We start from the raw sequence: 19,246 nt of genomic DNA, 5'->3' as shown, positions 1-19,246 counted from the left end.
CATGATCACCAAAGCTCACTCTGATGGTATAGTGCGTAGAATCCCCTGACCTGGATAGCCCAGGCTAGCCCGACCTCACCAGATCTCAGAAGCTGAGCAGGTTGGCATTTGGCTGCAAAACCTCCAAGGAATACCAGGGTTGTGACACAGAGGCAAGCAATGGCAAACCACCTCTGTATGTTTCTTGCATTGAAAACCCAACAGGAGTCACCATAAGATGAAGTAGATACTGGATTTATATCCCACCCTATACTCTGAATCTCAGAGTCCCAGAGTGGTCACAATCTCCTTTACCTCCCCCCCCCCCCCCCCCGCAACAGACACCCTGTGAAGTAGGTGGGGCTGAGAGCTTTTTACAGCAGGTGCCCTTTCAAGGACAACTCCTGCGAGACCTATGGCTGACCCAAGGCCATTCCAACAGCTACAAGAGGAGGAGTGGGGAATCCAACCCGGTTCTCCCAGATAAGGGTCTGCGCACTTAACCACTACACCAAACTGGCTCTCAGTGGTGACCTGATGGTGTTTTCCATCACCATTGGTGGTTAGACTAGGATCCAGGATGCCCAGGTCTGAATCCCTACTCTGCCATGGACGCTTGCTGGGTGACCATGGTTCAGTCTCACATTCTCTGCATAACCTACCTCACAGCGTGATTGTGAAGATAAAATGGAGAAGAGAACAACTTTGGGTCCCATTGGGAAAAAAGGCGGAACATAAATGGAGGAAAATAACTCTGTGGAAAGGTAAATGTGCCTAATTACAGCCCTTCTGTACTTAAGCACTGAACTCACTTTAGCTCGGAGAAAACAGTGACCGTTTTCACACACAGCTTACCACGTGGTCACATTCCTGTCCTCTCCTCAGCATCTGTCGGATTTCCCACTATCTACACCGAAGTTACAGGAAGTGCCGCGGCTTTTGTGTAGCAAACGTAAACCGCTAAAACCCAGTTTACGTTTGCTACGCAAAATCCACAGCACTGCCTGTAACTCTGGCACAGATAGTGGGAAATCCGACGGATGCTGAGGAGAGAACAGGAAAGTGACCGCGTGGTAAGCTGTGTGCGAAAACGTTAAGTGTGAGCCTCCTTGATCTGGCTTATCCTGAATTTAGTGTTAGGCTTGAGAGAGGCTTTTGAGTTTCCCTGATCAGAGTGCCTGCCTTCCTGGCTGCAATGCAGGTGCTCCGTCATGTCGTCTCTGCCCTCCTCTTCACCTGATATGCAGCATTTTCCGTCTAGCTGCAGGTTCCTTCTCTCATAAATTTGTGTGCCTGGGTGGCAGTGGTTGTTTTCCTGGGCAGCTTTCATAGAGAGAATTGTCAGGCGGTGAGAGATTATTTGCAGCCAGACTGTCACCTGCTCTTATTAGGGGCCTCAGCTAAAGCACCTCACAGTTATCGCCGTTGACAGGGCCATAGCTTGCATTTACACCTGCACATCTCTCTTTCTGTGTCTCTCTCTGATTATGCGCCATCTCTCCTCGATTGAATTATGGGAATGAGCAGTAGGAGATTTATCTCTGACTCCACCAGCTCTTGGGGAGAATCTTGTGCTCTGCCGCACCATGCCTGTCAACTTTCCCTCTCAGGCTGATGCTCGTAGACACAAAGCCACAGCATGACCTGGTTGTCCATTCCCCCAGTTCAATATCGCCTAGGGAGGGGCTGTGGCTCAGTGGAAGAGCCTCTGCTTTGCATGGAGAAGGTCCCAGGTTCAGTCCCCGGCATCTCCAGTTAAAAAGACTAGGCAGCAGGCAATGAAAAAGGCCTCAGCCTGAGACTCTAGAGAACCGCTGCCAGTCTGAGTTGACAGTTTTGACCTCGATGGATCAAGGGTTTGATTGAGAGCCAGTATGGTGTAGTGGTTAAATGCGTGGACTCTTACCTGGGAGAACCGGGTTTAATTCCGCACTCCTCCACTTGCAGCTGCTGAAGTGGCCTTGGGTCAGCCATAGCTCTCGTTGGAGTTGTCCATGAAGGGGCAGCTTCTGGGAGAGCTCTCTCAGCCCCACCCACCTCATAGGGTGTCTGTTGTTGTGGGGGTGGGAAGGTAAAGGAGATTGTGACTACTCTGAGATTCAGAGTATAAGGCGGGATATAAATCCAATATCATCATCATCTTCTTCTTCTGTATAAGGCAGTTTCCTGTGTGCTTATGTGTGCCTCCAGTCTATTACCATGTTGTTATTCATTGTTAGTATCACATGGTGCTGAAGCATCACCGTTGTCTTTTCTGGAAGTGGAAATTTTTATTGCAGAATGATTTTAGCACCCCCAAAACAGACCTGGCTTCAAATCAAAGAGGAGGAGGCCCATGGCGCAGAGTGATAAGCTGCAGTACTGCAGTCCAAGCTCTCTGCTCACGACCTAAGTTCGATACCGGCAGAAGCTGGGTTCAGGTAGCCTGCTCAAGGTTGACTCAGCCTTCCATCCTTCTGAGGTGGGTAAAATGAGTCCCCAGCTTGCTGGGGGTAAAACATAGATGGGGAAGGCAGTGGCAAACCACCCAGTAAGTCTGCCATGAAAACATCCTGATGTGACATCACCCCGTGGATCAGTAACGACCCGGTGCTTGCACAGGAGACTACCTTTACCTTTTTTCCTAATCAAAGAGCTCTGGTGGTGGAAAGTGCTGTCAAGTCGCAACCTTGTGGGGTTTCCAAGGCCAGGGGCATTCCAAGGTGGTTTCCCATTTCCTGTCTCCGTGTAGCAACCCTGGACTCCCTTGGCAGTCTCCCACCCCAATACTAATCGAGGCCAACCTAGTTTATCTTCTGAGATCGGACAGGATTGTGCTAGCCTGGGCTGCTGCAAAGAGCCCTAGTAGTTGTTGAACCTGGAGAAGATTTTGTTGGCCTGGTTGGAGAAGTTATAGCAAATCAGACCAGTCATCCTGGTCCTTTTGCCTGTGGCATTGCCTCCACTTGTTGGTTAATATCAACTGTGCTAGGGAATCCAGTGCAAAAAGCATTGGTGTCAACTGTAGCAGAATGCCTGGTTGGCAGGCAGAGATGCAAACAAGATCTTTGTTGTTGTTGTTCAGTCGCATAGTTGAGTCTGACTCTTTGCGACTCCATGGACAAAGTCACGCCAGGTCCTCATGTCTTCCACCATCCTCCAAAGTCTGCTCAAATTCGTGTTTGTTACATCAGTAACACTGTTCAGCCATCTCATCTTTTGTCATCCCCTTCTTCTTTTGCTTTCTGTCTTTCCTAGTATCAGGACCTTCTCCTGGGCGTGCTCCCTTCTCATTTGGTGGCTAGATCTAGACTGGTATTGAGTCCAAATGCTGTCTATTTTGCTCTCAATTCCATGCGACGCTATGCGGAATCTATTCAGCTTTTAGTTTTGGTAGTTTCTATAGTTGAGTTCTACAGAGTAGAATTTTCATTTTATGCATTTAGTGATTTCACTGCTATCGCCATTTCTTGCCTTGCATTATAAATATGTTTTTCTAATTTATTTTTGGTATTTTTCATTGATACCCTGCCTTTCTCCAAAGTGGCTTACATCATTCTGCTGCCCTCCGTTTTAATGAAACTGTCCACCGTTTATCTCTTCTTGGTGTCTGGTCAGCCACATGCATCATTTATGTGATTGGCGTTGGCTAGACTGCATTGTTCCCTGATGCTGATTTGAGTAGTGATTGCAGGAACTGATTGCAGGGTTACCTGGGTTGATGAGCAGACACCGAAGGCACTAAATAGTAAGTCTCAAGCAAAAAAAAAAAAACCCCTCAAAGTTCTTTTGTTTTATTTTGCTATGAATAGGAATGGATACTTCTGGTATGTCTGCTTCATTTAATCATTTTTATATCTCCCTTCAGGTTCTTTTCAGAAACTCATCCATGTCTCCTCCATATCTTATTCCATCTGCTATTCAGTTGGCTCCTGTTGATTTGGGAACCAGGTTCACCGAGTCCAGTGGAACTTATGTTTAGAACTACCCTTAGCGTATAAAGGGAGGAGGCAAATTGTCAGCATTTTGTTGCTTTCTCAGAAAAATCTAGTAAAAAAGAAATACATTTCCCCATTAATTTCCTGCATTGGAAGACCCCCTGCCCTTTGCATTGTCAGGGCAAAGTAGATGTGGCACTCTTCTCTGTGAACTATTCAGGAGCCACAGAGATGCTCCACCATGACAACTCCACTCATGTCAGCAGGGACTTCTGCAAGTGCCAACCTGGAAATGGACCAAATCAATAACTTGCCAATACACCTGCTTTCTCCATTATGGCTCCCGCCTTGTGGAATGTTCCACCCTAGGAGGTCAGGAAAGCTGCCACTCTCCTGGCCTTCTGCAAACTATGCAAAAGCTGAGCCAATCGAGAGAGCATCTCTCTGCAGGCAATCAGTTCACTAATTTACTCGGTTACTGATTGGGACTTGTGGTCTCTACTGCTGTGCATAGCTTGTGTGTATAGGAGGACACTATCACATAATTTATGTGTAATGGTATTGCTTATGCTATGCTTTGGGTGGTTTCAGACTTCTAAAATCCTAATGCACTGGATATCCAGTGCCCCCATTTTGCTGCTGGTTGTGACTCACTGTGTGTAATTACCCTTGAGTCCCTTGGTGGTGGAAAGGCAAACTATTAAAAACCCAGTAAATAAAAAAATCAAGAGGGGCTCAGAGCCCCTGGTCTCTCCCTACAGCCCTCTTGTGCATATCTAGAGAACATTTTTTTCCTGTCAGATACCAGAAACAAAAAATAATAATATTGCATTGCTTGATGTGGCAGAATCAACAAAATGCTGTATTACTCTTCTTCTTCTTCTCACCTGTCTCTTGACGTTTTCCAGCTTGATGCAGCTTCAACTTCATTTCAAGTATTTCAGCAGAACTGTTTTGCTTTATTAGAGAGCCAGAGCCAGTTTGGTGTAGTGGTTAAGTGTTCAGACTCTTACCTGGGAGAACCAGGTTTGATTCCCCACTCCTCCACTTGCACCTGCTGGAATGGTCTTGGGTCAGCCATAGCTCTTGCAGAGCTGTCCTTGTAAGGGCAGCTTCTGGGAGAGCCCTCTCAGCCCCACCCACCTCACAGCTTGTGGGGGAGGAAAGTAAAGGAGTTTGTAAACCACTCTGAGATTCTGAGATTCAGAGTATAGGGCAGAGTTTAAATCCAGTATCATCATCTTAGTTTTTCAGTTTGTTTGCAGAGCTGAACATATATATAATTGTCAAGGTAGCCCCATCTGTGGGTACTCAAATCCAGAGATTAGTGCCTGAAGAGAGAAAGCATATTGTTCCACAGACCTGATGAAAAACCCCAGGTTTGCAGGAAAAAGTCTAAAACCTTAAAAGGGGGGTTAAATTCTCTCCCCCCCCCCAAAAAAAGAAAAGATAAAAGGAGCTGCTATAGCTTTAAGAAATAGATGCCCTCGGTGGTCATTGCTAGGCAGCTGCAGCGGTATTGCCAGCCTTGGTTTCTGTCAATTAAAGATGGGAGACAGGCAGAGCCCTTTCTTGGACTGTTCTGGCCTTTGACGGAGGACTTGGCGTGTCTAGTCCCAGCAGCAACCTGCCATGACACAACAACCACCTCATCAGGATCAAACGGAAGTGAGGAGAATGATATAAGCTTCTTTGTATTCCAGTAGTGGGGAAAGCCTGGGTGTAAATGAAATAACTAATAAATATAACTGAAAACGGTGGGTAGATAAAGGTAGGTTGGCTGGTGGGTGAGAAGGAGAAAAGAAGGCATGGAAAGGGGAGAGGCTATGGGGGCTTTCAGGGAAAGGAAAGAGGAAATAGTGGGGGAGGGAAAACAAAATGTCTCCCCTTGCTGGTACCCCATTTGTGTACATGTGCATCTGTCAACCTGTCTTACGTAAAGCAGATTGATGTGTGTGTTGAGCTGTGTCTGCAGCTGTGCCTAGGAAGCTGGTTTTGCAAAAACAGTTTTATTTGGGATCCATTTCAGAGCGTTCATGTAAGCCTTTAAGACTTTTTTCCATAGCACTGTTTCTTCCATAGCACTGTGAAAAGACCAAACAACAGATACATAACTTAACCCTAAAAAGCAGCTATTAGGGAGGCCTGTGTCTGGATCACAGTGGAGGGTTTTGTTTTTTTTTAATATTCCCTTGTAACTCCTTTGCGCGCGCCCCCCCCCCAAATTCCACCTTCCCCTACCCCCGTCTCCAGATGACCAGAAAAAGTGGTAAAGCTGCAGTACTGCAATCGGAGCCCTCTGCTCATGACCTGAGTTCGATCGCAGCAGAAGTTGGTTCAGGTAGCCGGCTCCAGGTTGACTCAGCCTTCCATCCTTCCGAGGTCGGTAAAATGAGTACCCAGCTTGCTGGGGGGGGAGTGTAGATGACTGGGGAAGGCAATGGCAAAGCACCCCGTAAAAAGTCTGCCATGAAAACGTAAAAGCAACGTCACCCCAGAGTCGGAAACGACTGGTGCTTGCACAGGGGACCTTTCCTTTACCTTTTTTTTTTTTAGTTGTTAACCCTACATGTTATTTGGGCCTAACATCTGGCATCTTTTGGAGATAAAACCCATTTCAAAAGAATTTATGATTTTGTCGTCATTTTCTCAAGCAAATGTTCTGTGGAATAACACTACAATACTTTTTGCAGTGGCAGGGGGCAGGGGCGGAGATAAAACCTGTGAGGAGGATGACAATTTAAGACTCCTAAAAATAGATGAAGGCAAAACCAATGAAAAAGAAATGTGGCTGCTTTCAGCTTTCATGGAGAAGGGACATCAGGTTCATTCCATGCCCCCTAATGTATTTTGACACGGTGTTTCAGAAGCATGCCTCAGCATGAAAGGGGTCTTTTTGTAAACTCTCTCTCTCTCTCTCGGCTTGACTTCGCGAACAAAGATTTAAGAAAGGTGCAGTAGTCCACGTCTGCTGCAGGCTCGCTGGTGGCTGACAAGACCAATGCGGGACAGGCAGGTCCGGCCACAGTGGCTGCATGGAAAAGTCTGATTTGGGGCTGGTGCTGTAGCAGTGCGATTCTTCCTCAGTCTCCTTTTGTCCTCAAGACCAGCTATGCGTGCGTTCTCAAAGGAAGAGACAGCCTGGTGGATGGTGTGCCTCCATGCTTTGCAATCTGAGGGTAGGTCAGACCACTGGTGATGGTTGATGCGACAGGTACCAAGGGATTTCTTCAAGGAGTCCTTGTACCTCTTCTTTGGTGCCCCTCTGTTTTGATGGCCGGTGGAAAGTTTGCCATACAGGGCAATCTTGGGAAGGCGGTGGTTTTCCATCCTGGAAATATGCCCTGCCCAGCGCAGCTGCGTCTTCAACAGCATTGCCTCGATGCTTGTAACCTCTGCTCGCTTGAGGACTTCAGTGTTGGTCACAAAGTCACTCCAGTGGATGTTGAGGATGGTGCAAAGGCAGCGCTGATGAAAGCGCTCAAGGAGTCGCAGGTGATGACGGTATAAAACCCACGATTCGGAGCCGTAGATGAGGGTTGTCATCACAACCGCTTTATAAACATTGATCTTTGTGCCTTTTTTCAGATGCTTATTGCTCCACACTCTTTTATGCAGTCGGCCAAATGCACGGTTTGCCTTTGCCAGTCTATTGTCAATCTCCTTGTCGATCTTGGCGTCTGAGGAGATGATGCACCCCAGGTAGCTGAACTGCTGGACTGTCTTCAAAACTGATTCACCCACAGTGATGCAGGGAGTGTGATAATCTTCCTGGGGTGCAGGCTGGTGGAGAACTTCCGTCTTCTTCAGACTAACTTCTAGGCCAAATAGCTTGGCGGCCTCTGCAAAGCAGGACGTCATATGCTGCAGAGCTGATACCGAGTGGGAGACGAGTGCAGCATCATCAGCAAACAGTAGCTCTCGGATAAGTTTTTCCATTGTCTTGGAGTGGGCCTTTAGTCGCCTCAGGTTGAACAGGCTGCCATCAGTGCGATAGCGGATGTAGACACCATCGTCATCATCTAAATCTACTGTGGCTCTTTGAAGCATCATGCTAAAGAAGATCGTAAAGAGAGTTGGCGCGAGAACGCAGCCTTGCTTTACACCTGTGCCTATTGGGAAGGGCTCCGAGAGATCGTTGCAGTGTCTGACTTGGCCTCGCTGGTCTTCATGTAGCTGGATGATCAAGCTGAGGAACCTTGGGGGACATCCTAAACGTTCCAAGATTTGCCACAGGCCTTTCCTGCTAACGGTATCGAAAGCTTTGGTAAGGTCGACAAAAGTCACATATAGACCCTTGTTCTGTTCCCTGCATTTCTCTTGGAGCTGCCTGAGAACAAATACCATGTCGGTGGTGCTCCTGTTAGCTCTGAAGCCACACTGGCTCTCTGGGAGGAGTTCTTCTGCAATGGTGGGCACCAGTCTGTTCAGGAGTATTCTAGCAAGGATTTTGCCTGCGATGGAGAGCAGGGTTATCCCGCGGTAGTTGGAACAGTCTGACTTTTCCCCTTTGTTCTTGTGTAGAGTGATGATGATTGCATCGCGAAAGTCCTGTGGTAGTTTGCCTTGTTCCCAGCAGGTGACAAGTACTTTGTGAAGTGTGCTATGTAGTACTGTGCCCCCATGCTTCCAGATCTCTGGTGGGATTCCATCAACTCCCGCTGCCTTGCCACTTTTCAGTTGCTTGATGGCTTTAACAGTCTCTTCTAGGGTGGGGATCTCATCCAACTCTGTTTGAAGTGGGGTGAGGTGGATTGCTGAATCTTGAACTACGCGATTGGCATTGAAGAGAACCTGAAAATACTCCGACCACCGGTTCAGTATGGATACCTTGTCTGTGAGGAGCACTTGGCCGTCTGCACTACGCAAGGGATTCTGAGCCTGAAATGATGGACCATATACTGCCTTCAGGGCTTCGTAAAACCCTCTTAAATCACCAGTGTCTGCACACAGCTGGGTTCTCTCTGCAAGCTTGGTCCACCACTCGTTCTGAATGTCTCGAAGCTTGCGCTGGAGGTTGCTACATGCAGCGTGAAAGATTGCTTTTTTCCCGGGACAGGAGGGCTGAGCAAGATGTGCTTGGTAGGCAGATCTCTTTTTCGCCAGTAGTTCTTGGATCTCTTGATTGTTCTCGTCAAACCAGTCCTTGTTCTTCCTTGTGGAGAACCCGAGGACTTCTTCAGAGGTCAACAGGATGGTAGTTTTTAGGTGTTCCCAGAGTGCTTCTGGAGAAGGGTCTGTGGGGCAACTGGGGTCCTCAATTCTTGTGTGGAGTGCAACTGGGGTCCTCAATTCTTGTCTGGAGTTGTAAACTAGACCAAGCATAAAATAGCGAAGGCATAACCAGGTTGCAATAAAGGGTTAAAATGGAACAATATGCCTTTTAAAAAAAATTTAGTAAAGGCTGGACAAAGTGACTAGGGCTGCTGGGAAGCGTCTTGGTGTCCACACTCTCACATTCAAGTAATCACGCAAAACGCCAGCTCCCTATTTGTGACTGCGGAACAGGACATCAGCTGAACTGATGGGTGTTACAGCAGCCTTCATTTGAAATTCATTTTATTTTTATGTATAGATTTTTGTTTGCTCATTGAATAAGTAGCCACTTATGAATGATTAGAGTTGAGGATTCCTGGAGATTTAGGGATCGCACTTGGGAAGGGCGGGGTTTGGGGAGGGGAGGGACCTTAGCGAGATGTAATACCATGAAGTCCACCCTGCAGAGCAGCCATTTTCTCCATGATCTCTGTTGCCTGGAGATCAGTTACAATTCTGGAAGATTTCCAGACCCCACCTGGAGTTTGGCAACCATATGAATGGTTCAGCTAATTTGTTCCCATGCTGGGGAGGGGGAAAGAGAGGAGTGAAATCTCTTTAAACTACCACGTTTCTAAGCCCATTACTTTAATACCTGTTCTTGAACTCCTCACTGAAGAGGAGCCTGGGCTGGTGTTAAGATTTGCCCCACATAAAAGTCAACAGTGAGCATAAGGGCCCATAAGCAAAGTGATTTACTTTATGCTGTGCTCATCATTTAGCGGCTGCTTAATTAGACAGCAGCTTCCAGTTCCTTAAATGCAGGGGGTTTTCTTTTGTAGCAGGAACTCCTTTGCATATTAGGCCACACACCCCTGATGTAGCCAATCTTCCAGGAGCTTCCAGTAGGCCCTGTACTAAGAGCTCTGTAAGCTGTTGGTGGATTGGTTATATCAGGGGAGGTGTAGCCTAATATGCAAAGGAGTTCCTGCTACAAAAAAAGCCCTGCTTAAATGACATTTTTGCTATTGTTGTTTCTTGTGGTTTTGTCTAGTCAGACATAGTTCCTTTTCCTTTTGATTTGCAGAGGGAGAACTTTGACTCAAGTCTCAACAGATGGCAAGGAGAAGCCGGGCTTAGCTGAGCCTTTCATGAAAGGCCCGGATCCTTGGTTTGGTCTTTGAGTTTATTGGACAGTTTGCACCGAGCAAATAATCCATCAGCCACGCGGAGCCAAATTTTGTAAACTGTATCCGCCGTCAGTTTCTATGGCAACTGTATCTCAGAGAACATACACAAACAGAAATGGCAGGAGGGATTATTTATTATTATTATTATTATTACTTTTCTCCCAAAGAAACAATCAGAAATCGGATGGTTCGGGTTATTACAATGCACACGTGTAATGTAAGCACATTTTCCTTGCCTGGCTGACGGAGCTCACTTTACTTAAACCACAATAAGTTCTTAGTCATTCTTAATGTTTTTATACACTGATGGATGACTTGTACTTGTTAGCCTTAGTAGTAATCACTGTCAAATGACAGTTCTGTTTTGCAAGATGCTATTGGAAACGTCAAACATTTTTAGTATAAATCTTTTCCTGCTTCGCATTATTAGTTTGCTGATTCTGGTCAAGCAGGTATCGAGTATTTCCATGATTTCTCATGCTTCTACAGCCAAGTGTAATTTCCCTCCTGCTCCTCAATATATATATATATATTTCTCAAAGATATATATCTACATCGAGTTTGAGTGATTGTCCAGGCTTGTCTGTCAGATGATTTCAGTTATTTAAGGAAATCCACCTCCGTTGAGAGCCAGTTTGGTGTAGTGGTTAAGTGCGCAGACTCTTATCTGGGAGAAACAGGTTTGATTCCCCACTCCTCCTCTTGCACCTGCTGGAATGGCCTTGGGTCAGCCATAGCTCTGGCAGGAGTTGTCCTTGAAAGGACAGCTGCTGTAAGAACTACCTCAGCGCCACCTACCTCACAGGGTGTCTGTTGTGGGAGGGGGGAGGTAAAGGAGATTGTGAGCGCTCTGAGATTCAGAGTATAGGGCAGGATATAAATCCAGTATATTATTATTATTATTATTTGTTTATTTATACCATGCTTTTCTCCTCAATGGGGACTCAGAGGAGTTTAGAACATCACGCAGTCCTCCTTCCATTTTGATCTTCACAACAGCAGAGAGAGGCAAAATGAGTGGCCGGGTCACCTAGTGAGCTTCTGTGGAAGAGTAGGGAGTCAAACCTGGTCTCCCAGATCCTAGTCCAACACACTAAGGCTGAATTCACACTGGCAGCTTGTGTTGGCAGCCTCTTGGTTCAGGGAAAAGTTGGCATAGTTTGAGGTGCCCTGGGTGCTCTGACAGTGCATGCCCAGCTGTCAGAAGAGGGATGGGCTGCTCATACCCCAGGGGATCGGTCACACCACTTGTGCGCTTGGGAGGCCCTTCCTTGGTGGGCCCCGGCCGTTCAGGCAGCCAGGAAAGGTGACAGGGAAGCACTTCTTAAAAGATTTGCCACCACTTAGTACCCAGTGGCGTTCTGAAATGACAGAGAGGCAGTGGATGACGAGGTAAGGGTGAGAGCGAAGTGGGGCCCAGATGCACTTGTATGCATGCACCATTTTGATCCAAAAGTGTGGGGTTTCTTTGTCAGCCCAAATTGTCTATCTGTATGCAGCCTAATTAACCACTATAGCACAGTGGCTCAGTACAAAGTGCAAGGAAAGTACACGTGGCTGGAACATTGGGTTGATTGGTTAGGGAGTACTTTTTCTGGCAATACCGGCTGAATATTCAGGTGGGAAACTGAATGAGCATTGGTTTTCTTTTATTTCTCCCCACTTTAACGTGTAGGAGATCGATTGTTGACCAACTCTGAGTTGAGATACGGTTAAGAGGGTTTCACAGAATTGTCTGTTTTGGAGAGCAGCTGTCTTGGTTTTCAGGGGAAGAGTTAGATTTGCATCCAGGAGCACCTTAGAAACCAACAAGATTTTTTGGGGGGGAAGGAGGTATGAACTTACAAGAGGCAAAACTCATTTCATTCACTACAAGTCAGAAAATGGAGATCCCTGAGTCAGTCCCAATTGGAAGGTGTTGCAGAGAGAAAGCTGGGATGCAGAGGTGCAAAAGAGGGAAGAAATGCCTTGGAGCAGAAAATTAGCACCTGTAGTGAGATAGGAATCCACTGTCCCTATTTAGCTCCAGGAGGTTCATTTTTCTGGGGATGAATTCAGCATTCGCATGTTGTAATCTTGCATCGAAGCTTCTCTGTTTCATAGTTGATTTTATTGTTAATTTTTAATTTATTGTTATTTGACACAATTCCTACATGACTCTGTAACCCGTTGTAAGCCCACATACAGGGAAGGCAGGATAGAAAATGAATGAATGAATGAATCCATTCCCCTGGAGGAAATGCTGTGGGCAGTGGACTAAGAGGAAATGATAGCTTTGGAGGGTGAACTGTGTGGCATCACATTCCCGCTATGCTCCATCCACTCCCCCAACTTCTCCCTCTGTCCTCAAATTCCCAAGATGACCACCCCGGGCATTTCACAACCTCGGCTAGGGAAGGGTGAGGGAAGGAGAGAGACATGCTCACAGGCTCCCCGCTTTTCTGAACCTTCCATGGTTATCGTTTCCAGGGAACTGCAGTGCTTGCTGGGAAAAGAATACCTCCTACTTTGGTCCACTGCAGGATTCACTTTCCTCCTTTGAACTTTATACCTTTCAAGAAGAGTTGTCAACCTCCATGAGGGACCTGGGGATCTCCCAGAATTACAGCTTATCTCCAGAGATCGGTTCGCCTGGAGGGCACTATCTAGGACATTGTAGCCCGCTGAAGCTTCTCCCTCTTCAGACCCTGCCCTCCCCAGGTCCCACTTCCAAATCTCCAGGAAGTGCCCAATCTGGAGTTAGGAACCCTGCTCCCCAGTATCTTGCATATGTCTCTTCCCCGGCCATTCCCCAATGGGCCTGCCCCACAGTTTGAGTAGCTATGATTCCATCTAATAATACATCCGACAGCTTGTTTCTAACTGCTGTGTTGGTCCAAGGGATGGATTCAAGACATGAGAATGTTGTGCACCTGTAACCACTGCTTCGTGAAGCTCATGTCACAGTCTTCAAATCATTTAAATACCTTTAGCAAAACTAACAGTACTGTGTATAAATTACAAGAGTGGCAGAAGTGTTCTGTAACCTGTTGAACATGAGGGACTTGTTAATTTTAAACTGTGTGTACATTATATATTAGAGAGAAAGAGAGTAAAGGAAACAAACACAATACATAAATCAGTGTGCAGACAGACTGCCACGATTTATCCTTTTCCCCCCCAAAATGAATTGTTGACAATGTTGTGAAAAGACATTAAATCCTCCCTTCTTCCATTAATCTACATTTAGAAAGAGGGAGGAGGGAAAAAAGGGTTTTAAATAGCCTTTTAGTGCATCACTTTATGAAACTGCTGATTCTAGCAGTGTCAGGGAAGAACAACACGCCAATATAAGAAACAAGGATTACAGTAGCAGCAAGGCCTACGTAGCCTCCTTTGAGGAAGGCCCTTTGTCTTTTTGGCCATCTAAAGGTTTGGCTTCAGGCTGAAGTAGAATTAAGGAAGTGTTGCCTGTGGTTTGGCGGGATGTCGCACTTGTGGGATTTATGACCTGGCTAGATTTGGAATCTGCCAGTAGACTGATGTGGCTCTGTGCTCAGTACAGTCTGCCAGAGCCTCTGAATTGGCAAACCAGAATTACATTTGCAAGTTGCAACTCTGTCTCCGGCACCTGCTGCACCATGTTACACAAATGCTGATTGTATGGAAACATAAAGCCTACCTGTGCATTCAGAGACTCAAAGCCTTTGTTTCAGTTGAAATCAATTTAGTTCAGCCCATGGATTGCTGTGATATCTGGGGAGGGGGGGGGGAGGGAGGGAGGGAAGGAAGGAAGGAAGGATGGACCTTGTCAGTTGAGGCACTTCTAAGTTCACCAATCAGTGCCCTGGCTTAATTTCACAGTTCCTTGATAGGATTTCTTACTGAGACCTGCTGCTGTAGCATTATATCTGTACAGCAGGCTTAGTTCTTTCTTCAATTTTGCAGTGCTTCAGTTTTTTGATACGTTGGGAGGGGGGGAACATAAACACATTTGTTTGTAGTCATCATTTCTAATAATAATAATAAACTCCTCAAATACAGTAAAAGAACCAAGATAAGGAAATCATTCACTTTTTTGTTCATTATGATTTATCCATTACTGTAGACATCTTTCAGATGCATTACCGTCTTTGAGCTCTTCCTTTGACTTCTAGTCACAAAAGTATCCCATTTAATGGAATAGAGAACTGTGGTTGTGAGAATCACTTGCACAGTGAATCCATGAAGTGGACCAAAGTTTGAATGCAGGAGTAGAGATGGGCATGAACCAGCACATGAGCCAAACTCTGACACAAACTTTTGTCCAGTTCAGCTGTTCGAGGCCATTTAAATCTAACAACTGAGAGGTGTGGTGTCCACCTGTCAGCTGTAAGGTTTAAATAGCTGCCAGGGAGACCCGCCCTGCTGTTAGGTTGAAATGGCTGCGAGCCATTTAAACCTAACAGCAGAGGAGGTCTGGCCATCAACTGTTAGGTTTAAATGGCTGCAAGCCATTAAATCCATTGCTTTCAGTCCCTTCCCCTCACTTTGAAGCAGGGGGAGCAAAACGGACACTCCTCAGGTCCCTTCTCGCTGGTTTGGTTTGGAGTTCAATTTTGGGGCCACCACAAACCAGGGGGTTTGGTTTGTGCCCATCCCTATGCAATACTTTTGACCCGAGCACAACGGGTATTAAGACTTGCTTTGACTTCATCCAGGACATTTTCTATTTTCTTTTATTTTTAAGTGCCTTTTAAATTATGCCATCTTCCATCTCAATTTGCAATGTGTTTTATTGCCCACCTCAATTTATACCCCATTTCTACATGGAACACCCAGCGGTCTTCCATCCAGGTTATTGCTTGCATTTGCTTAGCTGTAGCTCTCACTCCTGGTACTCCAAAACTGAAGGAGCCCCCTCTTCCGGCTTCAGTTAGGAACCACAACGAAACACAAAGAAGCCTTTTGATATAAAATTCTTTTCTTTTCTGTCTTTTTTTTTTTTTTGGAAATGTTATTAATAGTGGGTGAGATTAAGCGTAGATTCCTCTTGAGCCCCGGCATTTCTCTTTTGTTGATTTTGGCATGCTTGGAGCATCATTTGTTCTCTGATTATCATTTTGAGAAACACTGTCAGTAACTGGGTTGAATAATTGATCTTTATCTCTAATTACGCTTTTCTCCACAGGTGTCTGGAAAAGGTCCAGATGGGGCCTCACACCATCTCCAGTTCGAAAGCATAGAGAGACAATATGCCTCCTTACCCAGGTAAGGGTTTTGTTGTTGTTGTTATTGTTGCATTTTACACTGAAAGATTCTTCCTCCCCCCCCTCCTCCCCCCCCCCGGCTGCTTTTACACTGTTTCGCAAAATCTGCATCAAACAGACATCTGGCAGTGAAATGAGAGATTATGTTGCAATTTGGTCATGCTGCCCTTCTGCTGATGATTTAGTGCCATCTTTATAGCTGTGTTAATAATTTAGACAGCCAATTCTGAAGGGGGGGGAAATAAAATAATAAAAATCTGTCTCCCTGAATGTGTCAGCGAGAGTCGTGATACAGAGGGAAAGAACCCAGCATAGAAGCTTCATCCGCCAGAGTTATAGCAGGGCCCGGCGGACACAGTTTGTTCTTGTTCAGCCACACAGTCGAGTCCGACTCTTTGCGACCCCATGGACCAAGTCACGTCGGGCCCTCCTGTCTTCCACCATCCTCCAAAGTCTGCTCAAATTCATGTTAGTTACTTCATTAACATTGTCCAGCCATCTCATCTTTTGCCATCCTCTTCTTCTTGTGCCTTCTGTCTTTCCCAGCATCAGGGTTCTCTCCAGTGAGGGCTCGCTTCTCATTTGGTAGCCAAAGTATTTGAGTTTCAGCATCTGACCCCCTGGCACAGTTTGGGGGTGATGAAATCATCGCTTCCCATGACAGACCACTGCAGTGAGGAAATTCCCAATGTGACACTCGTAGCTAAGTTCATGGCTCCAGCATATCTTGAAGGAAACTTGATTCTCACAATCTTATTTTGCTACACTTTGTGTGCCTTATAACCAATACCATTGGGAGGGAGTGTTGACAGTCTTAGCTATTATGGGGCCCTGGGAAAAAAGTCAAAGATGGGGTCCAGAATGACAGCCATCTCTGCAGTCCCAGGGCCAAGTCAGGAGCAGCTTTTGCCCCACATGAGGTAGGGGCGGGGGGAGCCAGCTGCCTGAGCCTCAGATGAAGCAGGTACAAATGGCAGCTGCTAAGCCAACTGCCCAAGCCCTGGGTGGGGTGGCTACAAATGGCTGTTGCTGCAGGTGGAAGGCCTGAGCCCAAAACAGGATGGGTGCAAGTGATGTCTGCAGGAGTCTGAGCTTTTTCTTTTCCCCCTCTGTCAAGGGGGACAGGGCTGTGGGCTGTTGGGGGCATCACGTAGAGCCAGTTTGGCGTAGTGGTTAAGTGCGCGGACTCTTATCTAGGAGAACCGGGTTTGATTCCCCACTTTTCCACTTGCAGCTGCTGGAATGGCCTTGGGTCAGCCATAGCTCTCACAGAGTTGTCCTTGAAAGGGCAGCTGCTTTCAGAGCTCTCTCAATTCCACCCACCTCACAGGTTGTCTGTTGTGGGGGAGGAAGATAAAGGAGATTGTGAGCTGCTCTGAGATTCAGAGTGGAGGGCGGGATATAAATCCAATATCATCAAGTATGGTGCCCAAGGCAATGGCCTCTCTTGCCCCATTGGCTAACGTCATCTCCGGAGGGGTGAAGAATTGTTTTAGAGCTTTTGTTTCCACTTCTGTCATTTCTGTACTTTCTCAGGAGGCTTCTGGTAAAAAAATGTGCTCTCCTTTTCTTTTGTCTAAACTGCTGACCCATCTTTTGGGTAATTCTGCTATTAAAGCAGAGTATCTGTTCACTTCTCACTTTCTAATGTGAGGTTGTTGCCTTTGGTAGGTTGTGAGTCTGAACAATGCATCGTTGGCAAAACCATGACAGTGACTTCCCGTTACTGCTCATGGGCGGTGATACCAAAACACATCTAGCAATATTTCTGTAGGGTGAGATGCTTCAGCATTTTTAGAATATTCCTTGAAGCACCACAAAAGCTAACGTTGCAAAATCCTATTAGATCAAATTTTATGATTGAATCAGTCGCATCCCTAGGGCTGCTTATTAAATTAAATCCCAATCCAGGGGATTTCTGATAAACTGTCCAACCAAGTTTGCATTTCTTATTCCTTTTTTTCCTCCTTCATAAGAAGATCTGTGTACAGTATGTGCAGCCTGCCAAACCACTTCGTTGTGGTCAGGATGCCAAAGTCAAGGGCAGGTAAACAACTTTACAGCAAATATCCAAAATCTAGTGAATATCAGCATTCATACATGAACATCAACAAGTCCAGGCAAGTTCTCAAAAAACCCAGGGGTACACCTGCGAATGTTGACATTCATCTAGATACAGTTGACAGCATTCATTTGTGTATCTCCAAACCATGAAGAAATATATTTTTATTGTCAGACATTCACTAATTTAATCTGGTATTGTTACCAGATGTTAGACAGTCTGACCGATTTCCCACTCTCCTTGTTCCAGTCTCGTTGCTCCTTTTCCCTGCTGGATTTCGGACAAGCTGCCCCAGGGTGGCGAGTTGCCCCGCCTCTTTTCAAGTTCCCTCCGCAGCAGGCAGAAACTGTTTTTCAGAGGATCCTGCCTGCTGTAGAGGGAACTTGAAGAGAGGCAGAGCAACTCGTCACCCAGGGCAGCCTGTGTGAAATCCAGCAGAAGCTCTGAGGGAAAAGGAGCAATGAGACCCCAGAACAAGGCGAGTGGGGAATTGGTCTCGGTGTAACACAAGTGCTGTTTGACATATTTTCACTCCTAGTTTTCTAATAATAATTAACTAATGTTTTGAAGTAACAAAGTCGCCATGGACTTACATTGACCCTTCATGGGGTTTTCAAAGCAAGCAGAGGTGATTTTGCCATTTTCTTCCTCTGCATGGCAACTCTGGTCTACCCAGCTGACCCTGCTTGGCTTCCAAGCTCTAACGAGCTCTGGCTTCTCTGGGCTATTTTGTTTTTGTAATAGGAAACCTCTAATTACTCTGCTGGTTTTGTAATAGGGAACCTCTAATAGGAAACAGAAATACAACGTGGTCTTTGTGTCTGGACAGTTCTTCAAGATGCAATTGACTATCACATGAATATATAAAGAAAGCTTCCATACCTGAGCCAAGCTATTGGCCCATCAAAGTCAACATTGCCTACTCTAACTGGAGACAATTCTCCAGGGTCAAGTCAGCATCTGCACTGTGATGACACTTCCAGGGAAAACCCAGGTAGCTCTAGGAATCACCGGATCTCCCTGGAAGTGATGTTATGGCAGCCCCCCCACATGTCCCTACCCCTGAAGCTCCTGCCAGTTGCCATCTTCACTCAAGGGATCCTCCCAGTTGCAGCCACACCCAAATACTTCTTGTCTTGGAACTCATCCAGTTCCTTGACAAAAAAAATACACTGTGTGACTAATAGAAACACAAGATATTTCCAGTTGATATGTACCGTCTCCTATGGAGAAAAGCAACTGTTTCTGTGTTAGGCACCAAACCTGAGGTACCATTTAAGCTATGCGTCCCAGGGGTCAAATATGCATCCTAGGGGTCAAATCAGGCCCCAAAGGGCTCCTGTCAGGCCCCCCCGAGCAACTGGCTGTCATCTGCTTCCTTCTCCCTCTCTCTTGCTTTCTTCTGCATCACAACTTGCTTTGCCAAGTTTGCTCAATCCCACAGGAGCTACAGAGCAAAGCCTCTTTTTTCTCCATTGGCTGTGACTCCTCACTTCTCTTCCTTCTATTGGCTGAGGCTTCTCCCCCTCCTGGTCCCCTGGGGAAAGAAGGAAAGAGCCAGAGTTTCCTTTGCCCATTTCCCTGGATCGCACAGGAGAGATACAAAGCAGGCAC

At 46.3% G+C, this 19,246-nt stretch overlaps 1 protein-coding gene across 1 annotated transcript in view; it reads left to right on the top strand.

Annotated features, from left to right (window-relative positions):
• The window catches only part of PARD3B (par-3 family cell polarity regulator beta), a 769,788-nt gene that overhangs the window by 698,102 nt on the left and 52,440 nt on the right, over window positions 1-19,246 (top strand). The window contains exon 22 of the mRNA XM_060256951.1: window positions 15,492-15,571. Coding sequence (XP_060112934.1) covers window positions 15,492-15,571 — 80 coding nt within the window. The remainder of the gene's footprint in view (window positions 1-15,491; window positions 15,572-19,246) is intronic.

The sequence above is a fragment of the Heteronotia binoei genome, chromosome 16 (genome assembly GCF_032191835.1).
Source record: "Heteronotia binoei isolate CCM8104 ecotype False Entrance Well chromosome 16, APGP_CSIRO_Hbin_v1, whole genome shotgun sequence".
In the NCBI taxonomy this organism is placed as follows: Eukaryota; Metazoa; Chordata; class Lepidosauria; order Squamata; family Gekkonidae; genus Heteronotia; species Heteronotia binoei.
Note: the sequence above shows the minus strand (reverse complement) of the source record. Positions and strands in the feature narration are given on the sequence as shown.